Consider the following 18736-nt stretch of genomic DNA (forward strand, 5'->3'; position numbering starts at 1 on the left):
TATATGTGTGTGTATATATATGTGTGTGTATATATATATATATATATATATATATATATACATTTTTTTTTCACAAGTTCTAACAGGTTGAGTGAAAAAGGTTATCCAAAAAAAATATACTGGTGTTCCTTGTGGAAACAATCCCCTATGATACGATCTGATTTTTCCTGGACCTTGATTATTGCTGTCCTTGAAAGGACAACATTTTCTCTGCTCTCCGGGAATCGAGCTTAGTTCAAACTAAAATGTGAGGCAGCATAATTTTTCGGGGCAGGTTTGGAGGGTATGGAACAACTGACCCCTCTCTCCACGTTCCTTTCAAGACAGGAAACTACATTTGCATCCCTTCGCTAATGATGGGCATCAAGTTTCAAAGAAGCGTCTGACCTGGGCCAGGGACACTGTCAGCTATCTTTGTAACTTTGAGAGGAAAGCAGGCGGCAGCTAAGCGTAGATGGTCGGCTCTCGAGACCCGGAGGTAGTGGGTCAAATAGGACCAGAAGGGGAAGCCTTGCCCTCCTCCGGACTTTGTCCCTCCCAGATTTCTGAGCTGGCGAGCAGCAGCTCCGCACTGCAGCCCGAGCCAATTGTGAAAGGCTGAACGAAGCCCAGCCCAGCGGAAGGAAAGGTTTCAGAGTTGTTTGTTTCTCCCTGATAAAGGAGCCCTTCCTTGCTTTTGCTTTTATTCTCTCTGGTATTGGACGGAACAACCCTCCAGAAGCAATTTAGAGTGATTGGTGAAAGGAAACACACCAAAAGCTCGCAGCAACAAAAAGGATGAAATTCTTTCTGCAGTGTCTTCAGCTTCTGCCCTTACTGATCATCTTCAGCTTAGAGTCGCTTCTGAAGCTTTTCATTCCTAAGAAGAGAAAATCAGTTACTGGAGAAATCGTCCTGATTACTGGAGCTGGACACGGAATTGGGAGACTAACTGCCTATGAATTTGCGAAACTTAAAAGCAAACTGGTTCTGTGGGATATAAATAAGGTAATAGTGCTCACTCTGTTTTACTTTTTGGCACCTTTGATCTGTAGACAGGGATGCATTCTGTAGGCAACATCCCCTTCCAGCATCTCTATAAAGTAGGTAGAAAAAAACTACTATTGGTATTTTATAGATTTATTAATGTGTTTATGATTACAGGATAAATGGACTTATACAATATAGGATTCCCAGTTACTACCCATCACTAATTTGGCATTGTAAACATATACTTCCTTTTGCCCTGAAAATAATTTGTAATCTCCTCCAAAGCCTGATTTCACTGACCCTTCTATCTTAATCAGATGGGGAAAGTAATCGTTTTAAACTAGTCTATTAAAAGTAAGAGGTTTGCACCTGTTAAGAAAAAAAATCCTACTGGCCATTACTGAGATAAGTGGGTTTAAAAAGAGAGCCAACAGAAAGCAACATTATTGGATCATAGCAGTTGCCAAAAGTAATTTTTAAAATTATCTTTTTGTTAAAAACGATATAAAAGAAAAAACTCTTTGAGGTGCCTGGCTGGCTCAGTCAGCAGAGCGTGTGCCTCTTGATCTCGGAGTCGTTGAGTTCAGGCATGAAACTCCACATCATGAGTGGAGTGGCAGAAACTCCACATCAGGCATAGAGTTTACTTTAAAAATAAAATGAAATAAAAAAATTTAAAAGAAAGAAAAGAAAAAAAACTCTTCAATGTACACAGTGTTTTACAAGAATAGGTGTAGGCTTAAGGAAGAGAGGAGGACTTTGAATCTAATCTTTTATTTGGCCAATGGTAGATGGGCAGAGAGGTTTCCAGAAGGCACCTGAAGGCCTGAAATGCCATCCCTTACACGTTAGTCAGCACCCAGTGCTGTAAACAAGAATTTAGGGATTGCAAATTTAGATGAGAGTTCACCCAATGAGTGTGTGATTGAGATAGCAATCAACAAGCATTTTTTGAATATCTGTTGCATAGATTGTTAAGAACACAGTGCCAAACAGGACATAGGGTCCCCTGCCTTCAATCTCATAGGGAAAATAGACTTTAAATAATTATGTGCAATGAAAGATACAAACGAGGCCCAGTCCAATCTGATGTGGTCACTGGTGGTGAATGTCTGGCAGGTTGGTATGGTCAGACTCAGCAGAGCCCTCCACTTCTTCACAAGCTACCTTCTAACTTCATAGAGCTTTAGGTTCCTTTTCTGTAAAAGGAATAAAATAACAGTACTTGCCTTAAATTATACCAAGTAGCAGACATACCAAATAGCATGCACAAAGCATTTAGCAGTGTCTGGCACATGGTAAACACACATTAGTTCTTATTCACAAAGTGAAGTTTAAGCTACCATTGAGGAATTCAGGTATAAGTATTAGGTTACACATCTGTGTTAATGACTCCCAATGCCCTGTGCCCATTTGTACAATTTTTTTCTGCTTTGGAGTCAAGTGCTTTTATCCAACAAGTATTTATTGAGCACCTACTATCTGCCAGACACTGTTCTAATGCAGAACTGAGGACACAGCAGTGAGAAAAACACAAACCTTATGAACTAGGGACAATAAATAGGACATGCTGTATAATAAACTATGTAATTGCTGGATGGTGATAAGTATAAAGAAAAAGTGTGAAAGGGGAGAGGGACTTTGTATGGTAGGTGGAGGACAGGGATCGTGTTGATCTTATACACAAAACCTCACTGAGATGGAGATAGTTGAGTCAAGATCAGAAGAGGCTAAGGGTGCAGTGAGCCCCTCACCTGTCTCTGCAGAAAGGGATCAGCAAACGCAAAGCCTGGCACAGAGTGAGGGAAAGGAGAGAAGTAAAAGAAAAGTCTAGATCTGTGCTTTCCAACACAATGGTTAGTAATAGCTACTAGCCACTTGTGGCTGTTGAGCATTTGAAATATGACTCATCTGAATTGTGACATAGGTGTAAATACACACAGGATTTCAAAGACAGTATGAAAAAAAGTATGTTGAATATCTTACAGCTTTTCTGTGGATTACATATTGAAATAGAATATTTCATTATAATAATAAATATTCCAAAATAATATTTTGGATTATTTTCAGTTAAATAAAACATATTACTAAATTAAATTTTATTTTCTCAGGTGTGGCTAGCAGAAAAATTGAAATTAAGTACGTGGCTCACATTATATTTTTATGAGACAGCGCTGGTCTAGAAACTTAAGTAGCAGCAGCTCCAGACCATAAAGTTTCCTGCAAACTATTGTTTGTGCTTTGGCTTTTCCTGGGAGAGCCAATGGAGGATTTTGAGACAGATTCTAGGCTGCTGGGGGGCAGGGAGAGCGGTTAGGAGACCCGCAGTAATCCAAGCAAGAGATAATGCTGGTTTTGTAGGCCAGAGAGGTAGTAAGGGAAGTGGCAGAAAATCAAGAATAATGTAGTATTTGTTAAATTTATTTCATTTAAATAAGCCTTCAACAATTTTGAGATTATATCCTTCATATATGTATATATATGTATATATATATACGTATATATATATATGTATATATATATATGTATATATATATATATATGTATATATATATAAAACTGTGTTAGTTTTAATGTCCTTATTTGGCCACATAAAAGATTGGCAGTCCAGGGTGCCTGGGTGGCTCAGTCGGGTAAGCGTCCGGTTTGGGCTCAGGTCATGGTCTGGCAGTTTGTGAGTTTAGGCCCCTTGTCTGGCTCTTCACTGCCGGCTCGGAGCCTGGAGCCTGCTTCGGATTCTTGTCTCCCTCTCTGCCCCACCCCTGCTTGTTCTCTCTCAAGAATAAATAAACATTAAAATTAAAAAAAAAAAAAAAAAAAAAAGATTGGCAGTCCTGGTTCAGTATATACACCACAGTCCACTTCCCTTGAAATTTTGCATATTTTAAAATTATGAAAGTCTGAGAACCACTAAACCTGACTGAGGAGGAGAGTAGAGTGGAAATTTCAAGCAGTCCATCCAGGCAGCAGAACCTAGAGACTTCTGGGCTGGTGGCTCAGTGGAGAAGGAATGAAAAAAGAGAGTTTCAGATTGTTTTCAGAATAAGCAGGAAGCAGGGAGGGGCCAGATCAAATTCTTCCTCCAGGGTTCAAAGACAAATTGTCCCCAGAGACAATTTCTCAGATTAAGTCAAGCAGCAAGGTTAGCCAGGTCCAAAGATATCCTCTCAGGGCAGAAGTCTTCCATCTTCCTACTGGTCCTGAGGTCCATAAAAAAGGAGCATGAATTTCTGGAGGGATTAGTGGTGGCTTCAGCTTTCTTATTCTACTGAGACTCGTGCCATTAATTCCTTATTGCTTAATGTAGATAATCTCACATTTCTTGACCATTCTCACCCCCATGCCTCATTAGATAAGTTTGTGAAGACAAATTTATAGAAAGTGCTGAGCACCTAGTTAGTATATACTCTAAGACTTTATCGAATGGAAAAGTGAATTAATGAATGGGAAAAAGCAATGGAAATAATCAGAAAAACTTATAGAAGTTTAGTAGTCTAGGTAATGAACAAAGAGTTTTAGTTGTAGGGATAGAGGACAAAAGATTAATAAGGACTTAAAGGAGAGCCCAGGATTAAAAATTGAGAACTGCATCCAACATACTAGGGAAAAAGGTTAACACGGGAAATCTTGAAGAATGATGAGCAGTTCCACTGGGCTGAGAAAAATGTTAAGGATCTGCTTATTTTTTACTTCTCACCGAATGAATATGGGGAATGTCTAAAATTTTTCCTGGCAGAATTTTAAACTTAAATTTCTTGCATTAAAAAAAAACTTAAGAGACTCTTAAAAACTGAGAATAAACTGAGGGTTGATGGGGGGTGGGAGGAAGGGGAGGGTGGGTGAAGGGCATTAAGGAGGGCACCTGTTGGGATGAGCACTGGGTGTTGTATGGAAACCAGTTTGACAATAAATTCCATATAAATACATACATACATACATACATACATACATACATACATACAATCTTTTCTGGCATAGTTCAGAAGGTGTGGAGTGCCAACCTTGGCCCTAAGTGAGGAAGACCAGGGAAGTAGGAAAAGTGTGACTGCCAGTGTAAAGGAAGGGCATATTTGCCAGCACCCACTCTGTGCATTGACAGAGCCGACCAGTACTAAGCAAATCTCTGCAAATGGAATACATGGCAAATGGAGTTTAATTGCAAAATCTGTTCCAAATAAGAACCGAACTTTGTACAGACCCAAAGAATCAGTACAATATACTTACTGAAACTTTTTTTTTATAGTGGGAAAGTATGTATAACAAAAATTTCCATTTTAACCATTTTTAAGTGTTGAGTTTAGTTGTGTTAAGTACATTCACGTCGTTATGAAATGACCTCTCCTGGCCATCTCCAGAACTTTTTCATCATTGCAAACTGAAACTTTGCACCCCTTAAACAATTACTCCCCAGCCTCCTCTCCCCCAGCCTCCTCTCCCCCAGCCTTCGGCAACCACCATTCAACTTCCTGTCTCTGTGTATTTGACTATGCTGGGTATCTCAAATAACTAGAATTTTGCAATATTTGTCCTTTTGTTTCTGGCTTGTTTCACTAAGCTTAATATCATCAAGGTTCATCTATGCTGTAGAATGTGTCAAATTTTTATACTTTTGAAGGCTGAGTAACATTCCATTTTGTGTGTATACTACATAAATGAAATATACTTTTTTAAATTTTATTTCAAGTTGTAATTTACATTCCAGTTACTTAACTTCTATGGTAAAATTGGTTTCAGGTGTAGAATTTAGTGATTCATCGCTCACATATAACACCCAGTGCTGGACACAAGTGCCCTCCTTAACCATCACCCAGTTAGCCCATCCCCCACCCACCTTCCCTCAGGCAACTCTCCATTTGTTCTCTGTAGTTAAGAGTAAAAAAGAGTCTCTTCTGGTTTGCTTACTCTCTTTTTTTTTTCTTTCCTTTCCCCTACATTCATCTGTTTTGTTTCTTGAATTCCACATATGAGTGAAATCATATGATATTTGTCTTTCTCTGACCTATTTCACTTAGTATAATACACTCAAGCTCCATCCACTTCGTTGTAAATGGCAAGATTTCATTCTTTTTGATGGCTGAGTAATGAAATCTACTTTTAAAGGAAAGAGCCAAAAGCTGCCTGTTAGGTACAGGAGGGCAACATAAGGTTTCAGTGTCCCTTGGGGAGTAAGGGCTCCTCTCCAGAGTATACAACAGTTTGTGTGAGAGATTTCAGTAAAAGGGAAAATACCCTATTTCCTTTTATTGCTACAGTTAATTAAGTTCAGTGAGCAAACTGCACATTCTTTCCATAGCTCTCCAGATTTGGGTTTTCTGCAAGAGTAATTGCAGGTTACTAGCAAATTCACAACACTAGTATTCTGTTCTACCATTCTTTCTGTGGGTAAATGTAGTAAGTCCATCCACTTGTGGGTTAGCTGACAATAATTTCTTGGCTTGCAGTGTTCACAGACTAAAACTCAATCCAAGGTATTATTTGAGACATTCTTCAAAATAAAAAGAAGCTACAAAATTGGTAAAGGCAAACCAACAAGCAAAAATGGAAACAAAAAAAGGGAAAAACAAAACAGCTCTATGGTCTGATCCTGAATTTAAGTGACAAAATCAGTGCTCCAAATTGGGCTCATCATTCCGTTTCTCAAATCTGCTCATGACCTCCATCTGACTTGTTGCAACACCTCGTTGCGAGTTACATAAACTAAAAAGCAAGGACTTCAGCTTTGGTTCTTCCCACCTTCCTCATCCAGTCACCAAGTCCTGCTGATTTTACCTCCTAAAGATATATTTTAAGGCTCATTCTCTTCTCTGCATTCTTTCTAGTAGTGCCACAATTAAACTTGTATCATCTCTTGGCTGAATCATTGGAACTGCCTACTAATTTTTCTCTCTTCCTGCAGTGTTGACCCCTAAAATCTGTCTTCCATACTTTAGTAAGAGTAATCAGTAAAATACTGGCTATATGACATGTAATACTAACTATATTATAACAAATCTGAGTCCATAATTTAATCAGTGGCTCCCCACTGAGTTTTTGGATAAAACTTAGTATGTCATACAATGCCCTTTAATCTGGACTCCTGCTGGCCTTGAACTTTATGACTCAGCAACACCAGTCTGCTGATATTTTTTCCCACTGGACCTCTCTCCTATCCATCCCTTTGTTTACACTCTGCCCGGCATGCCTTTTTCCTTCTCTTTACCTGGCCGTTCTACTCACCCTTAAGATCCAACTCTGGTACCTCTTCTTCTAGAATTGTATTGCATGTCCCTCCTTTGTTGTGTTCCCATAACTCTCTGTATATTGTTCTGTTATTATGCTTACCACAATGCATTAATGTGAACCATATGACACTGCCATTATTCAGTCCTTTATTCTGACACTAACAATTTCATATGTCCCACCTAAGTCTTATTTTAGGTTTCTTTCTACTACACTGTGAGCTGGCTAAGGTCTATTCTCTGTCTCCTTCATATTTGTGTCCACCAGGTTCTTCCAAGCACCGTGATTAAAAATTAAAATGTTAAAGGAATGAGTGAATGAATGGATGAATGAACTGTAATTAACCCTTTATTTATTTTGCAGCTGGAAATGTACGTGAATAGTTTTTTAGTGACATAAAAAAAAAAGCTTAATGTTATTTTTTAAAATCTTGAAATGGAATACATACATGCATATATTCACAAAGTATGTAAAATTCATGACTACAAAACTAGTATTTTAAGATTTTTTTTTTGTTTATTTTTGAGAGAGATACCTAGTGCAAGTGGGGGGGGGGGGGACAGAGAGAGAGAGAGAGAGAGAGAGAGAGAGAGAGAGAGAGACACAGAATCCTAAGCAGGCTACAGGCTCTGAGCTGTCAGCACAGAGCCAGATGCAGGGCTTGAACTCATAAACCACGAGATCATGACCTAAGATGAAGTTGGACACTTAACCAGCTGAGCCACTCAGGTGTCCAAGATTTTTATGTTCCTTAAAAAAGGTTGCTTTAAGTTCAGTTCAGAATAAAAGGAGCTAGTCAAAGTAATGAGAGCAAAGTGTACCTGCATCCCTGCCAAAAATGCATCCAGTTAAATTATTGCCAAATGCTAGTTCAAACAACTTGACTATCCTTCATTATTTTCAGTTGTTGATATAGGTTCATGTTATTTATTTTGTTCTCTTCTTTTTGTTATTGCCTTTCCTAGCACGGAATTGAGGACACAGCTGCGGAATGCAGGAGACTGGGTGCGAAGGCTCATGCCTTTGTGGTAGACTGCAGTAATCGAGAAGATATTTACAGCTCTGCAAAGAAGGTGAAATTTTACATTTGGTTAGGATCGTATCATGTCAGAGCTAGGAGGGATTCTGGAGGTGACCTCGTCATGATGCAGACAAAGTAGCAGAAGTTTTGTGACTTGCCCAAGGTTGGGCAGCCAGCTCGTGGCAGACCCAGAACTAGAATGTAGAACTGAGGTTCCCAGACTTTGGTGTGTTCTGGAATCTTCCAGAGAGCTTTTTAAAAAATAGACACCCCAAAGGTTTCTTTCAGTAAATCAAGGGCTGGGCCCAGGAATCTGCATGTATAATGCCTTACACACCCACACCTCACCCATCTAATTCTGCTACAGGTAAATTCTTGGATGACACTGCGAAACACTGGCAGGGTCTTCTGACACCCAAAGAACTGAGTCAGGGAGTTAGGATAAATTTAATTGCTTATCAGGCTTTGATCATAGATAGATAGATTTCTATAAAGCATTATTTGCTTTTTCTGTATATAACTGAGATGTGCTATGTATATATATCATGGAGTTTCACTCTGAACACATTCGTACATATATTTGTTAACTAAATACTACGATAGTAAGAAGATCAGTAGAAATACCTGGGCAAATTCCTTAAAATACACATTCCTGGACCTCACCCCCAGAAAATCAGATTTCAGCACAGTATAAAGATTCTGATTCAAGCAGCCTTGAGAACCTCTTTGTTTAGGGAATTTGAGTTTGAGGACATTTTGAACTTCTATTCTTGAATTGTAATCTTTTATTTCAAACTGATGCCTCTATTACTGGTGAGGCCTGAGCTTAGACAAAACAATAAGTAGAAATGACCCAGGCTAGTGGTGGGAAATAGCTTTCCTGGAAGGGAGTACAGTAAGAGCAGGGCCTGTAGGTAAGAAACATCTGCACTTAACAATAACTGTTTTACCTAAAATTAACAATGGTTTTCCTTCATAGAGACCTACATGCTTCCGGTTAATACTAGGTGTATCACTGCAAATTTCTTAACCCCTCTGTGCCTACGTTTTCTCAATTATAAAATGGGGATCACAGCAGCACCTACCTCAGGGTTGTTAGGAGAATTAAGTGAATTAATGACGTAAAGTTTTTATATCAGTGCCTGGCACACAGTAATCACTTCTAGACTCATCTTGGAATAAGCTGTTCTGGAAAAGATAATTTCATTATTTGAACCTATTCCATTGTCTTGGGCTCTGAGGTCAGAAGATCTGGGAGTCTCAGCTCCATGTGACCTTTAGTAGCCATGTGATCTAGGGCAAGAAACAGGCATTCAGTGTTTCATGTTCTTCCTCTCTAAAGTAAGTGTACCAGGAGTTGCAGGCTCATAGAATTATTGTGAGAATTAAATGAGATAAATAATGAAATCGTGCAAAATGCATAGCACAATAAAAGTCTATAATAGGCTATTTGTCACGTCCTCCTCAGTCCCCCAGCACACTGCAGCACTATCTAATAATGGTAACTCCTAACAGAAGTTAGCTTTTATTTAGAACACAATGTATAACAGAATGCATTGTAACTCTAGGGTCCAACCACCAAGAAGCTTAGTTACTCAAAGAACCGTAAAAATATCAGACAGGATATTCTTTTGTTGCCAGCCCATAGGCCAACTGCCACCAGGGGAAGATAGTTGGTGAACAATAGAATGGAGTGACAGACCACAAAAATAAAGCAATAGAAGGTGTGACTAGCTTAATGGTATAATCAGTTTTACATAGTTTCTTATATAGTCCCTGCATTTGCCAATTATTTTTTTTTTTGCTTACCCTTTGAAGTAGTATTTAAAAAATAAATGCTAGGTTTTTGTCACCAGTTTTGTTTTTATTTGCCAGATGCCTCTCGGGTATAATAAATAGAGCAAAGTCAAGAGACTAAATTGCAAAAGAAAATTTCTACCTGCCAGACTTCCAGGTCTAGCTATTTTGAAATTAAGTAGCTAAGATTAAAAAGTTCTTTTTTCCATTTTGGCACATAGATTACAAAACTACTCTTTTTTTCACATCTGATGTAAAAAACACATAGTTCTTTAATGATCCTTGCATGCAAACCTTCCTTTGTAACTCTTAATGATGCAGATATTTGTCTTATTTTTAAAGGTGAAAGCAGAAATTGGAGATGTTAGTATTTTAGTAAATAATGCTGGTGTAGTCTACACATCGGATTTGTTTGCTACACAAGACCCTCAGATTGAAAAGACTTTTGAAGTTAATATACTTGCACATTTCTGGGTAGGTATGACTTCTTTTACAAGAACATTCCCTTTTGTAAAACCCAACTATGTTTAAAGTGGAGCTTTCAGTAGACATAAAGATGTGTCAAATCAATACTGAAGTTTTCTCCAGGCACTAAGGATAACATCATACAAAGAGGTCATTTTTTTTTTTTTTTATTTAAAAAAATTTTTTTTTCAACGTTTATTTATTTTTGGGACAGAGAGAGACAGAGCATGAACGGGGGAGGGCCAGAAAGAGAGGGAGACACAGAATCGGAAACAGGCTCCAGGCTCGGAGCCATCAGCCCAGAGCCTGACGCGGGGCTCGAACTCACGGACCGCGAGATCGTGACCTGGCTGAAGTCGGACGCTCAACCGACTGCGCCACCCAGGCGCCCCACAAAGAGGTCATTTTTGAGGGTGCCTGGCTGGTGCCATCAGAAGAGCATGCAACTCTTGATCTCAGGGTCATGAGTTCGAGCTCCATGTTGGATGTAGAGATTACTAAAAAAAATAAAGAAACTTAAAAAAAAAAAAGTCAATTTTCTTTTATTTTTTAAAAATTTTTTAGTGTTTATTCATTTTTGAGAGAGAAGTGGGGAGGGACAGAGAGAGAGGGAGACACAGAATCTGAAGCAGGCTCCAGGCCCCAGGCTCCCAGCTATTAGCACAGAGCCTGACATGGGTCTCGAACCCATGAATGGCGAGATCATGACCTGAGCCAAAGTCGGGCGCTCAACCAACTGAGCCACCCAGGTGCCCCACAAAGAAGTCAATTTTCTTTCTTCCCTTTTTTTTTTTAATGTTTATTTATTTTTGAGAGAGAGAGAGAGAGAGAGACTGAGCATGAGTGGGGGAGGGGCAGAGAGAGAGAGGGAGACACAGTCTCCAAAGCAGGCTCCAGGCTCTAAGCTGTCAGCCCAGAACCTGTCGTGGGGCTCGAACCATGAGATATGACCTGAGCCAAAGTCGGAAGCTCAACCGACTGAGTCACACAGGTGCACCCAAACAGTCAATTTTCATGCTGTGGTCAAATCTCATCAACCATTTTCCCTCCCCGCCCCTTAAAAATATTAATAATAATAATTAATAATAAACTTCAGCTGTTATATATGTTTTAATTTTGAACTGGATTCTTAAAAAAAATTAAAAACAAAAATAAACTAGATTCTCACATCTCTATGTGATCTTATTTATGAAAGAAGGAATTAGAGATAATCCAAGTCCTCTTCTGTGGTTCTGTTAAAAGTGAGCCCAGTTTGCTTTTCAGATTCTCAGGAGACTCAGGCCTTGAGTATTTTCTGGCCCCAAAGCTGCAAACTTTATTATAAATCTCACCATTCAAGGTCTATAGATTATATATGGAGAGAAAAAAAAAAAGAATTTCTGAAGAGGCTGAAAATTGCCCAAATAGCCCATTCCTGAAAGGGCCTCTCAAAGTTTTCTTGGATGTCAGTTTGGGAAGCATAATCTCAAAAGAATGTTGGAGTTGGTAAAAATGCAGTATTATCTTATGTCAGTATTTCCAAGTTATTGACCTATGTCTTTGTATTTTTATAACTTACAAGTTTGCCTGTCTTTCTGCCTCTGTTAGAATGTAGGGCATTGCCTTAATTGTTTTTGAATCCTCATCACATAATAGGTGCTCAGTAAATATTTATTGCATTCGGTGACTACTAGAAGATTGCTGTTCACTTCAGTATTTTGGTAAATGACATAACCAAACTATTTGCTAACAATTTCACATTGCATATAAATTCTTTTGATAACTATAGATTATTATATCTATTCAGTATATGAAATGATAGAAAGTATCAGTGACAAAAGGTAAAGAGAGGACCAGGGCATATTAGAAGTTCACAATTTAAGTGAAATGGATTCTTAAAGTTTTCAGTATCCATTGCCTTGCTTAATTAGTTTTTCTAATCCAGGCATCCTATCCATTTGCCTCATGTGGCCACATTTGGCAGTTAATCTAAATTTTTTTTTCTTTTATACTAGGAAAATGTTAATAAAGTATAGCTTTGTCTGGAAATCTTCCCAATAGGTCTACAAAATCAGAAATAACAATATACCATTGTCTCTTAATCAACACTATTTCTAGACTACAAAAGCATTTCTTCCAGTGATGATGAAGAATAATCATGGCCATATTGTCACTGTGGCTTCCGCAGCTGGGCATACTGGGGTCCCCTTCTTACTGGCATATTGGTAAGTCAGGATGTGGTTCCTTAATTTGTTCCTATGCTTGTATGTGATTTCTTACCCTAATGAAAACTACCGTTAATGATGATAAACTTGAAGTTGCCGAAATAGTCAGTTGCACAGTCTCTTGTACAATAGCTTTATCAATCATTAATCCCCTCCAGGCTGACCATTCTAGAGGTGGCTGCAGGGAAATTGTCCAATTAGAAGGCAGCTCTTAAAGCAGTTCTCATCCCTTGTAGGAGCAAGAAATTATAGAACAAGAGTAATCTTTTTGTACCATGAATAAAAGTTAATAATTTTCAATAAAGTAACTTTGTGGGAACAAAGTAGTGTAAAGAGAAAGTATAATCCAGGATTCTAAATGTTGTAAACATCTAAATAGTGGAATTGTTGTAAAAAAAAAAAAAACTATAATAGTTATCCATTTAAAAATCCCTGCCATTGTAATAACTGAAGAACTTAACTATCACAAGCAGGGAACAGTAATGGTGTGCTCCACTGTATACTGAAAAGACAATTCTTTGCAATATAGTGAGGCCACCATAGCCAACAGGAACCTACGAGTTGCACACACCCCAACAGTGCTTGGCCAGTTTCTAGAAACAACAGACATAGTTGTATGCGTATAAATATATAAACACAGGCATGGGTAGGTATCTTGTTTTTATATAATATCTACACATGTATACATACGTATGTATGCATATATATAAAAGATATATATCTTGCATTTAAAAGTTTGCAAGGTGGGAATGCAAGCTGGTGCAGCCATTTGAAAACAGTAAGGAGGTTCCTCAAAAAATTAAAAATAGAACTACCCTACAACCCAGCAATTGCACTACTAGGTATTTATCCAAGGTACATATGCACCCCAATGTTTATAGCAGCACTATCAACAGTAGCCAAAGTATGGAAAGAGCCCAAATGTTCATCGATGGATGAACGGATAAAGAAGAAGTGGTATATATATACAATGGAGTATTACTCCGCAATCAAAAAGAATGAAATCTTGCCATTTGTAACTACGTGGATGGAACTGGAAGGTATGATGCTAAGCGAAATTAGTCAGAGAAAGACAAATATCATATGACTTCACTCATATGAGGACTTTAAGAGATAAAACAGATGAACATAAGATAAAGGAACACAAAAATAATATAAAAACAGTGAGGGGGACAAAACATAAGAGACTTTTTTTAAAATTTTTTTTTTTTAACATTTATTTATTTTTGAGACAGAGAGAGACAGAGCATGAATGGGGGAGGGTCAGAGAGAGGGAGACACAGAATCTGAAACAGGCTCCAGGCTCCGAGCTGTCAGCACAGAGCCTGAGGCGGGGCTTGAACTCACTGACCACGAGATCATGACCTGAGCCGAAGTTGGCCACCCAACCAACTGAGCCACCCAGGCGCCCCTAGAGACTCTTAAATATGGTGAACAAACAGAGGATTACTGGAGGGGTTGTGGGAGGGGGATGGGCTAAATGGGTAAGGGGCATTAAGGAATCTACTCCTGAAATCATTGTTGTGCTATATGCTAACTAATTTGGATGTGAATTTAAAAAAATAAAATTAAAAAAAAAGAAAAATATGATAAGATGGTCCACAGTAATTAGCTCATATATATTAGTATTTCCCAATATGTTAAGGCAAAGGCAGGTATATCTACTGAAAATGCCCAAGGAACAGCTTGAACTTTTTAGGTAGGTTAACCAATGAAGAAACTTATATTCTATAACTAAAATAGAATCAACTTTTATCCAGAGAATGCAGTAATTTAGCCTTAATGACTGACATTTGACAGGGGAGACCAAGGTCATTCTAAGACGTCTGATTCTTAAGTTGCACTCTTTACAATCTTTCCACAAAACTCATCTCCCATAGGAAACCAAATCAAATCATTATTTGATATGCCTTAAGGTTACTAAAGATGAGGAGAATAAATTGTTTTAGTGTCTAGACATTTTCCTTTAACAAAAGTTGTTAATATCCTGGTCAGAAACCATACCTAATTGGGGCGCCTGGGTGGCGCAGTCGGTTAAGTGCCCGACTTCAGCCAGGTCACGATCTCGAGGTCCGTGAGTTCGAGCCCCGCGTCAGGCTCTGGGCTGATGGCTCAGAGCCTGGAGCCTGTTTCCGATTCTGTGTCTCCCTGTCTCTCTGCCCCTCCCCCGTTCATGCTCTGTCTCTCTCTGTCCCAAAAATAAATAAACGTTGAAAAAAAAATTAAAAAAAAAAAAAAAAAAAAAGAAACCATACCTAATTATGTGTTCTCTACTGCACTTGGACCTCAATACCTATTAAGTAACAACAGCAACAAGAGGGGTGTGTGGTTCCCAGCCTCATCCCTAGACTGTTGCAAAACTCCTCTGTCACATGGTATGCATAAGCTAAGACTTTCCCATCCAGTCCAAAAGGAAATAGTCCAGAAACAATTCAGTTATCTTTTACCTGAGGGTCCCATATACTGTGGGTATAGTAAGTAATTCATGAATGTTTATTTTCCTTGAAAAGTCAAGATGAGCTTCCTGTGCTTCTGTTTATCTGTTTTGTTTTGTTTTTACTATTTGATCTCTCATGAACAGTTCATTGTAGCTTTATCCAGAAGCCATTGAAATGAGAGTTATCTAATTATCTTTGAACTTTACTGCAGTGGCAGAAATCATTCTAAGCATTGTAATTTGTGTATTACATATCTTAGTGATGTTAAAGATGGAATTTATTTTCTAATGTGACCTTGTGGCATGTACTATAACCCCCAAAAGCCTGTAACTATATTTTCTAATATGGCACAAAAAAGTATATAGACACTTATTAAATCTGGAATTATGTGAAAAAAATAAATAAAAGTTTGCAAGGATATATACCAAGCCATTTTACTCGAACCACACCTAGAGAGTGGTTATTCTTTGGTAATGACAAGTAATTTTATTTTGTTCATCTATATTTTTTGTCTTCCTTTCCTTCCCTTCCCTCCCTTTTCCTTTCCTTTCCTTTCCTTTCCTTTCCTTTCCTTTCCTTTCCTTTCCTTTCCTTTCCTTTCCTTTCCTTTCCTTTCCTTTCTTAACATATATTTGTTTTCTAATAGTTTCTAAAATGGGGTGCCTGGGTGGCTCGGTTGGTTGAATGTTTGACTTTTGTTTTTGGCTTAGGTCAAAATCTTACATTTCATGAGTTTAAACCCTACATTGGACCCTGCACTGGTAATGGGAAGCTTGCTTGGGATTCTCTCTCTCTCTCTCTCTCTCTCTCTCTCTCTCTCTCTCTCTGCCCCTTCCCCACTTACTCTCTCCATCTCCCTTGAAATGAATAAATAAACTTAAAAACATTTTTTTATGAACATAGACTTGGATTGAGTTTTTGGGTTTTGGGGGGGTTTGTTTGTTTTTTAAGATGAAATAGCTGTTGAAGCAGGTACAGAACAGATGTGTGATGCAGATCATGTATTGTCTCTTTCAAACCCAGTTTAGGTTAGGTGATTGTCCCCTGGCCATCAAAGGCTCACATTATTTGGCATTGTTTTCCTTGATGAAAGCTAGCTGCAGGTGTTGCTACTCAGCTACTACACGAACTTCTACTCTCTGCCAGATTCTTAGTCCCCAGGCATTGAGGTAACCCAAGAGACTCAGAGGATCCAACCGGGCTGTGAATGCCCTGTCATGCTTCCTCCTCTTTGCCACAGTAAATACTGTAACTCTCTTGATTCTAATTTGATTCTACTCCACTGAATGTTTAGCTATGAAAACCAAGAGAGAACATGTTCTGTATGAGAAACTATTGACAGTGCTTTCAGCAGAAGTAAAAGTTCTCATCAAGTGTTGTCAAAGCAGGAACGACACACACAGTTTGTGCGCAGATTGCACACTACACAATTCTAGGGGGCACTGTGCATATTCGGGTCCCCTTAAACTTAAAAAATCTTCCAGGAGATGGCAGTAAAGTAGCTTTAGAAGAGGAGTAGGTTTTTCTGACTCACACAAAGGTACCCTTTGGGCTAGAAATAGAAATGTGCTGTGACTGTCTGGATGTATATATGACTGAACCCAAAAGGCCTGTATATAAACTTGTAAGATTCTGGCAGGTGGGTGTGAGGACCTCACCCTGCGGCTGCCCAAGACAAACCTCCAGGTTCCCTTACTTGTTAAATCTGCCACTTGCCAATCTGGAGTGGCCTGCCTCTTTCTTTGCTCTCTCCCCGCCCTCTGTGTGCAGGGGAGGGGTGGGGGCAGTTTCAGATCGTACCCAAGGAGCTCCAGAGGAGATTGCAAACCAACAACCCCCACAGTGCTTCAGCTTCCTTTTTGGTAAATGGGGATCATAGTAATACCTATTTCAAAGAGTTGTTGCGAGGAGCAAATGCAGTTAATACATCGGAAAAACTGAGGACAGTGCCTGACGTGTAGTAATCAATTTTACGTGCGATTATTTTTGTGTGGTTTTTCAAGTTAAGATTTACATTTTTCTTTCTGTTTTTTTTTTAAATTTTTTTTTTAATGTTTATTTCTGAGACAGAGAGAGACAGAGCATGAGTGGGGGAGGGCCAGAGAGAGAGAGGGGGACACAGAATCCGAAGCAGGCTCCAGGCTCTGAGCTGGCAGCACAGAGCCGGACGCGGGGCTCGAACTCACGGGCCGGGAGCTCATGACCTGAGCCGAAATCGGACGCTTAACTGACGGAGCCACCCAGGCACCCCAAGATTTACATTTTTCATGAGTAAAACTAGCCATCTATCTTTTAAGCCTTCAGTATATGTCTAAGGTTTAAAAGAAAAAAAAAGTTGAAAGAGAACTTTGCATAGCTTTGTATTTTCCAAAGCACAGGTTAATTGGCAAGAATTTACAGCTACTTTGTGTAATTGCTAATAAATACAGACTTAGAGAAAAATAATCTAGTAATTGATGGCACTGAGTTGCACATTTTAAAATGGTTAAAATGGCAAATTTTATGTTATGTATATTGTCACACAATTTAAAAACATTTTTTAATGTTTATTCACTTTTTGAGAGAAAGAAATAGAGAGTGGGGGGTGGGGCGGGTGCTGAGAGAGAGGGAGACACAGAATCCGAAGCAGGCTCCAGGCTCTAAGCGGTCAGCACAGAGGCTGATGTGGGGCTTGAACCCACGAACCATGGGATGATAACCTGAACCGGAGTCAGTCACTTAACCGACTAAACCACCCAAGCACCCCTATTTTCACATAATTTTTAAAAATCAGTAATGTAATATTCCAAAAACCACTGAATTATACACTTCAAGTGGGAGAATTATATGATACATGAATTTATTTCTCAATAAAGCTGATTTAAAAAGAAAAAAAAACCTAACTGGAAAATTAATGTCTGCTTAAAATATTATTAATTTGCCTCTCTTGGCAAATGAAGGAGCTGTGACAGTAAGAATTGCTTTGCATTTTGATTTATTTATTTGACAAATATTTTTTGAGCAGCTATTATAAGCCAAGCACTGTGGTAGGCCCTGGGGATTCCTTGGAAACCAAAATAGTCACAGAGCTTATAGTACAAGTTTGAGGGACAGACGTTAAAAAAAAAAAAAAAAAAAAATTCACCCAAACAAGTATTTAATCACAAATCCAAAACAGGCTGTCATGTAAAACTGAAGATTACTACATAATGGAAATAATTTAGACTAGGGGTCAGGAAAGGCCTTTTTGAGGAAGTGAAGCAGAGTCTGAAAGGGAAAATGGGACTTGTCCAGGAGAATTTACCCAGGAATTCCCTGGATATATTAAATAATTAACAGGCTATGGAGACATTAAATCTTATGGAAACAGCAACAACAAAAACCAACGCTTTACCAGTTTTCCTAGCAAGACCTTTAAACCCACTCAGTTCTCGCTCCAATAAGTGTTCTGTGTCAATGCTTCTTAGACTTTAATGCCTATAAATTTACCTGAGGATCCGTAATGCACATTCTGATTTGGTAGGTCTGGGCTGGACCCTGAGACTCAGCTGATGGCCATGAGGCTCGGCGGAGGACCACACTTAACTAAAGAAAACAGACATCTGAATTCAATAGATACCACAGCTTTCTCTAATTATCTTCTG

At 38.7% G+C, this 18736-nt stretch overlaps 1 protein-coding gene across 1 annotated transcript in view; it reads left to right on the forward strand.

Annotated features, from left to right (window-relative positions):
- The first annotated feature begins 605 nt into the window (after positions 1 to 605).
- HSD17B11 (hydroxysteroid 17-beta dehydrogenase 11) overlaps positions 606 to 18736 on the forward strand; it is a 34313-nt gene continuing 16182 nt past the window's right edge. Inside the window, exons 1-4 of the mRNA XM_003985194.6 lie at positions 606 to 987; positions 8154 to 8261; positions 10349 to 10480; positions 12569 to 12675. Coding sequence (XP_003985243.1) covers positions 778 to 987; positions 8154 to 8261; positions 10349 to 10480; positions 12569 to 12675 — 557 coding nt within the window. The 5' untranslated portion in view covers positions 606 to 777. The remainder of the gene's footprint in view (positions 988 to 8153; positions 8262 to 10348; positions 10481 to 12568; positions 12676 to 18736) is intronic.

Source organism: Felis catus, chromosome B1 (assembly GCF_018350175.1).
Source record: "Felis catus isolate Fca126 chromosome B1, F.catus_Fca126_mat1.0, whole genome shotgun sequence".
NCBI classification, from domain to species: Eukaryota; Metazoa; Chordata; class Mammalia; order Carnivora; family Felidae; genus Felis; species Felis catus.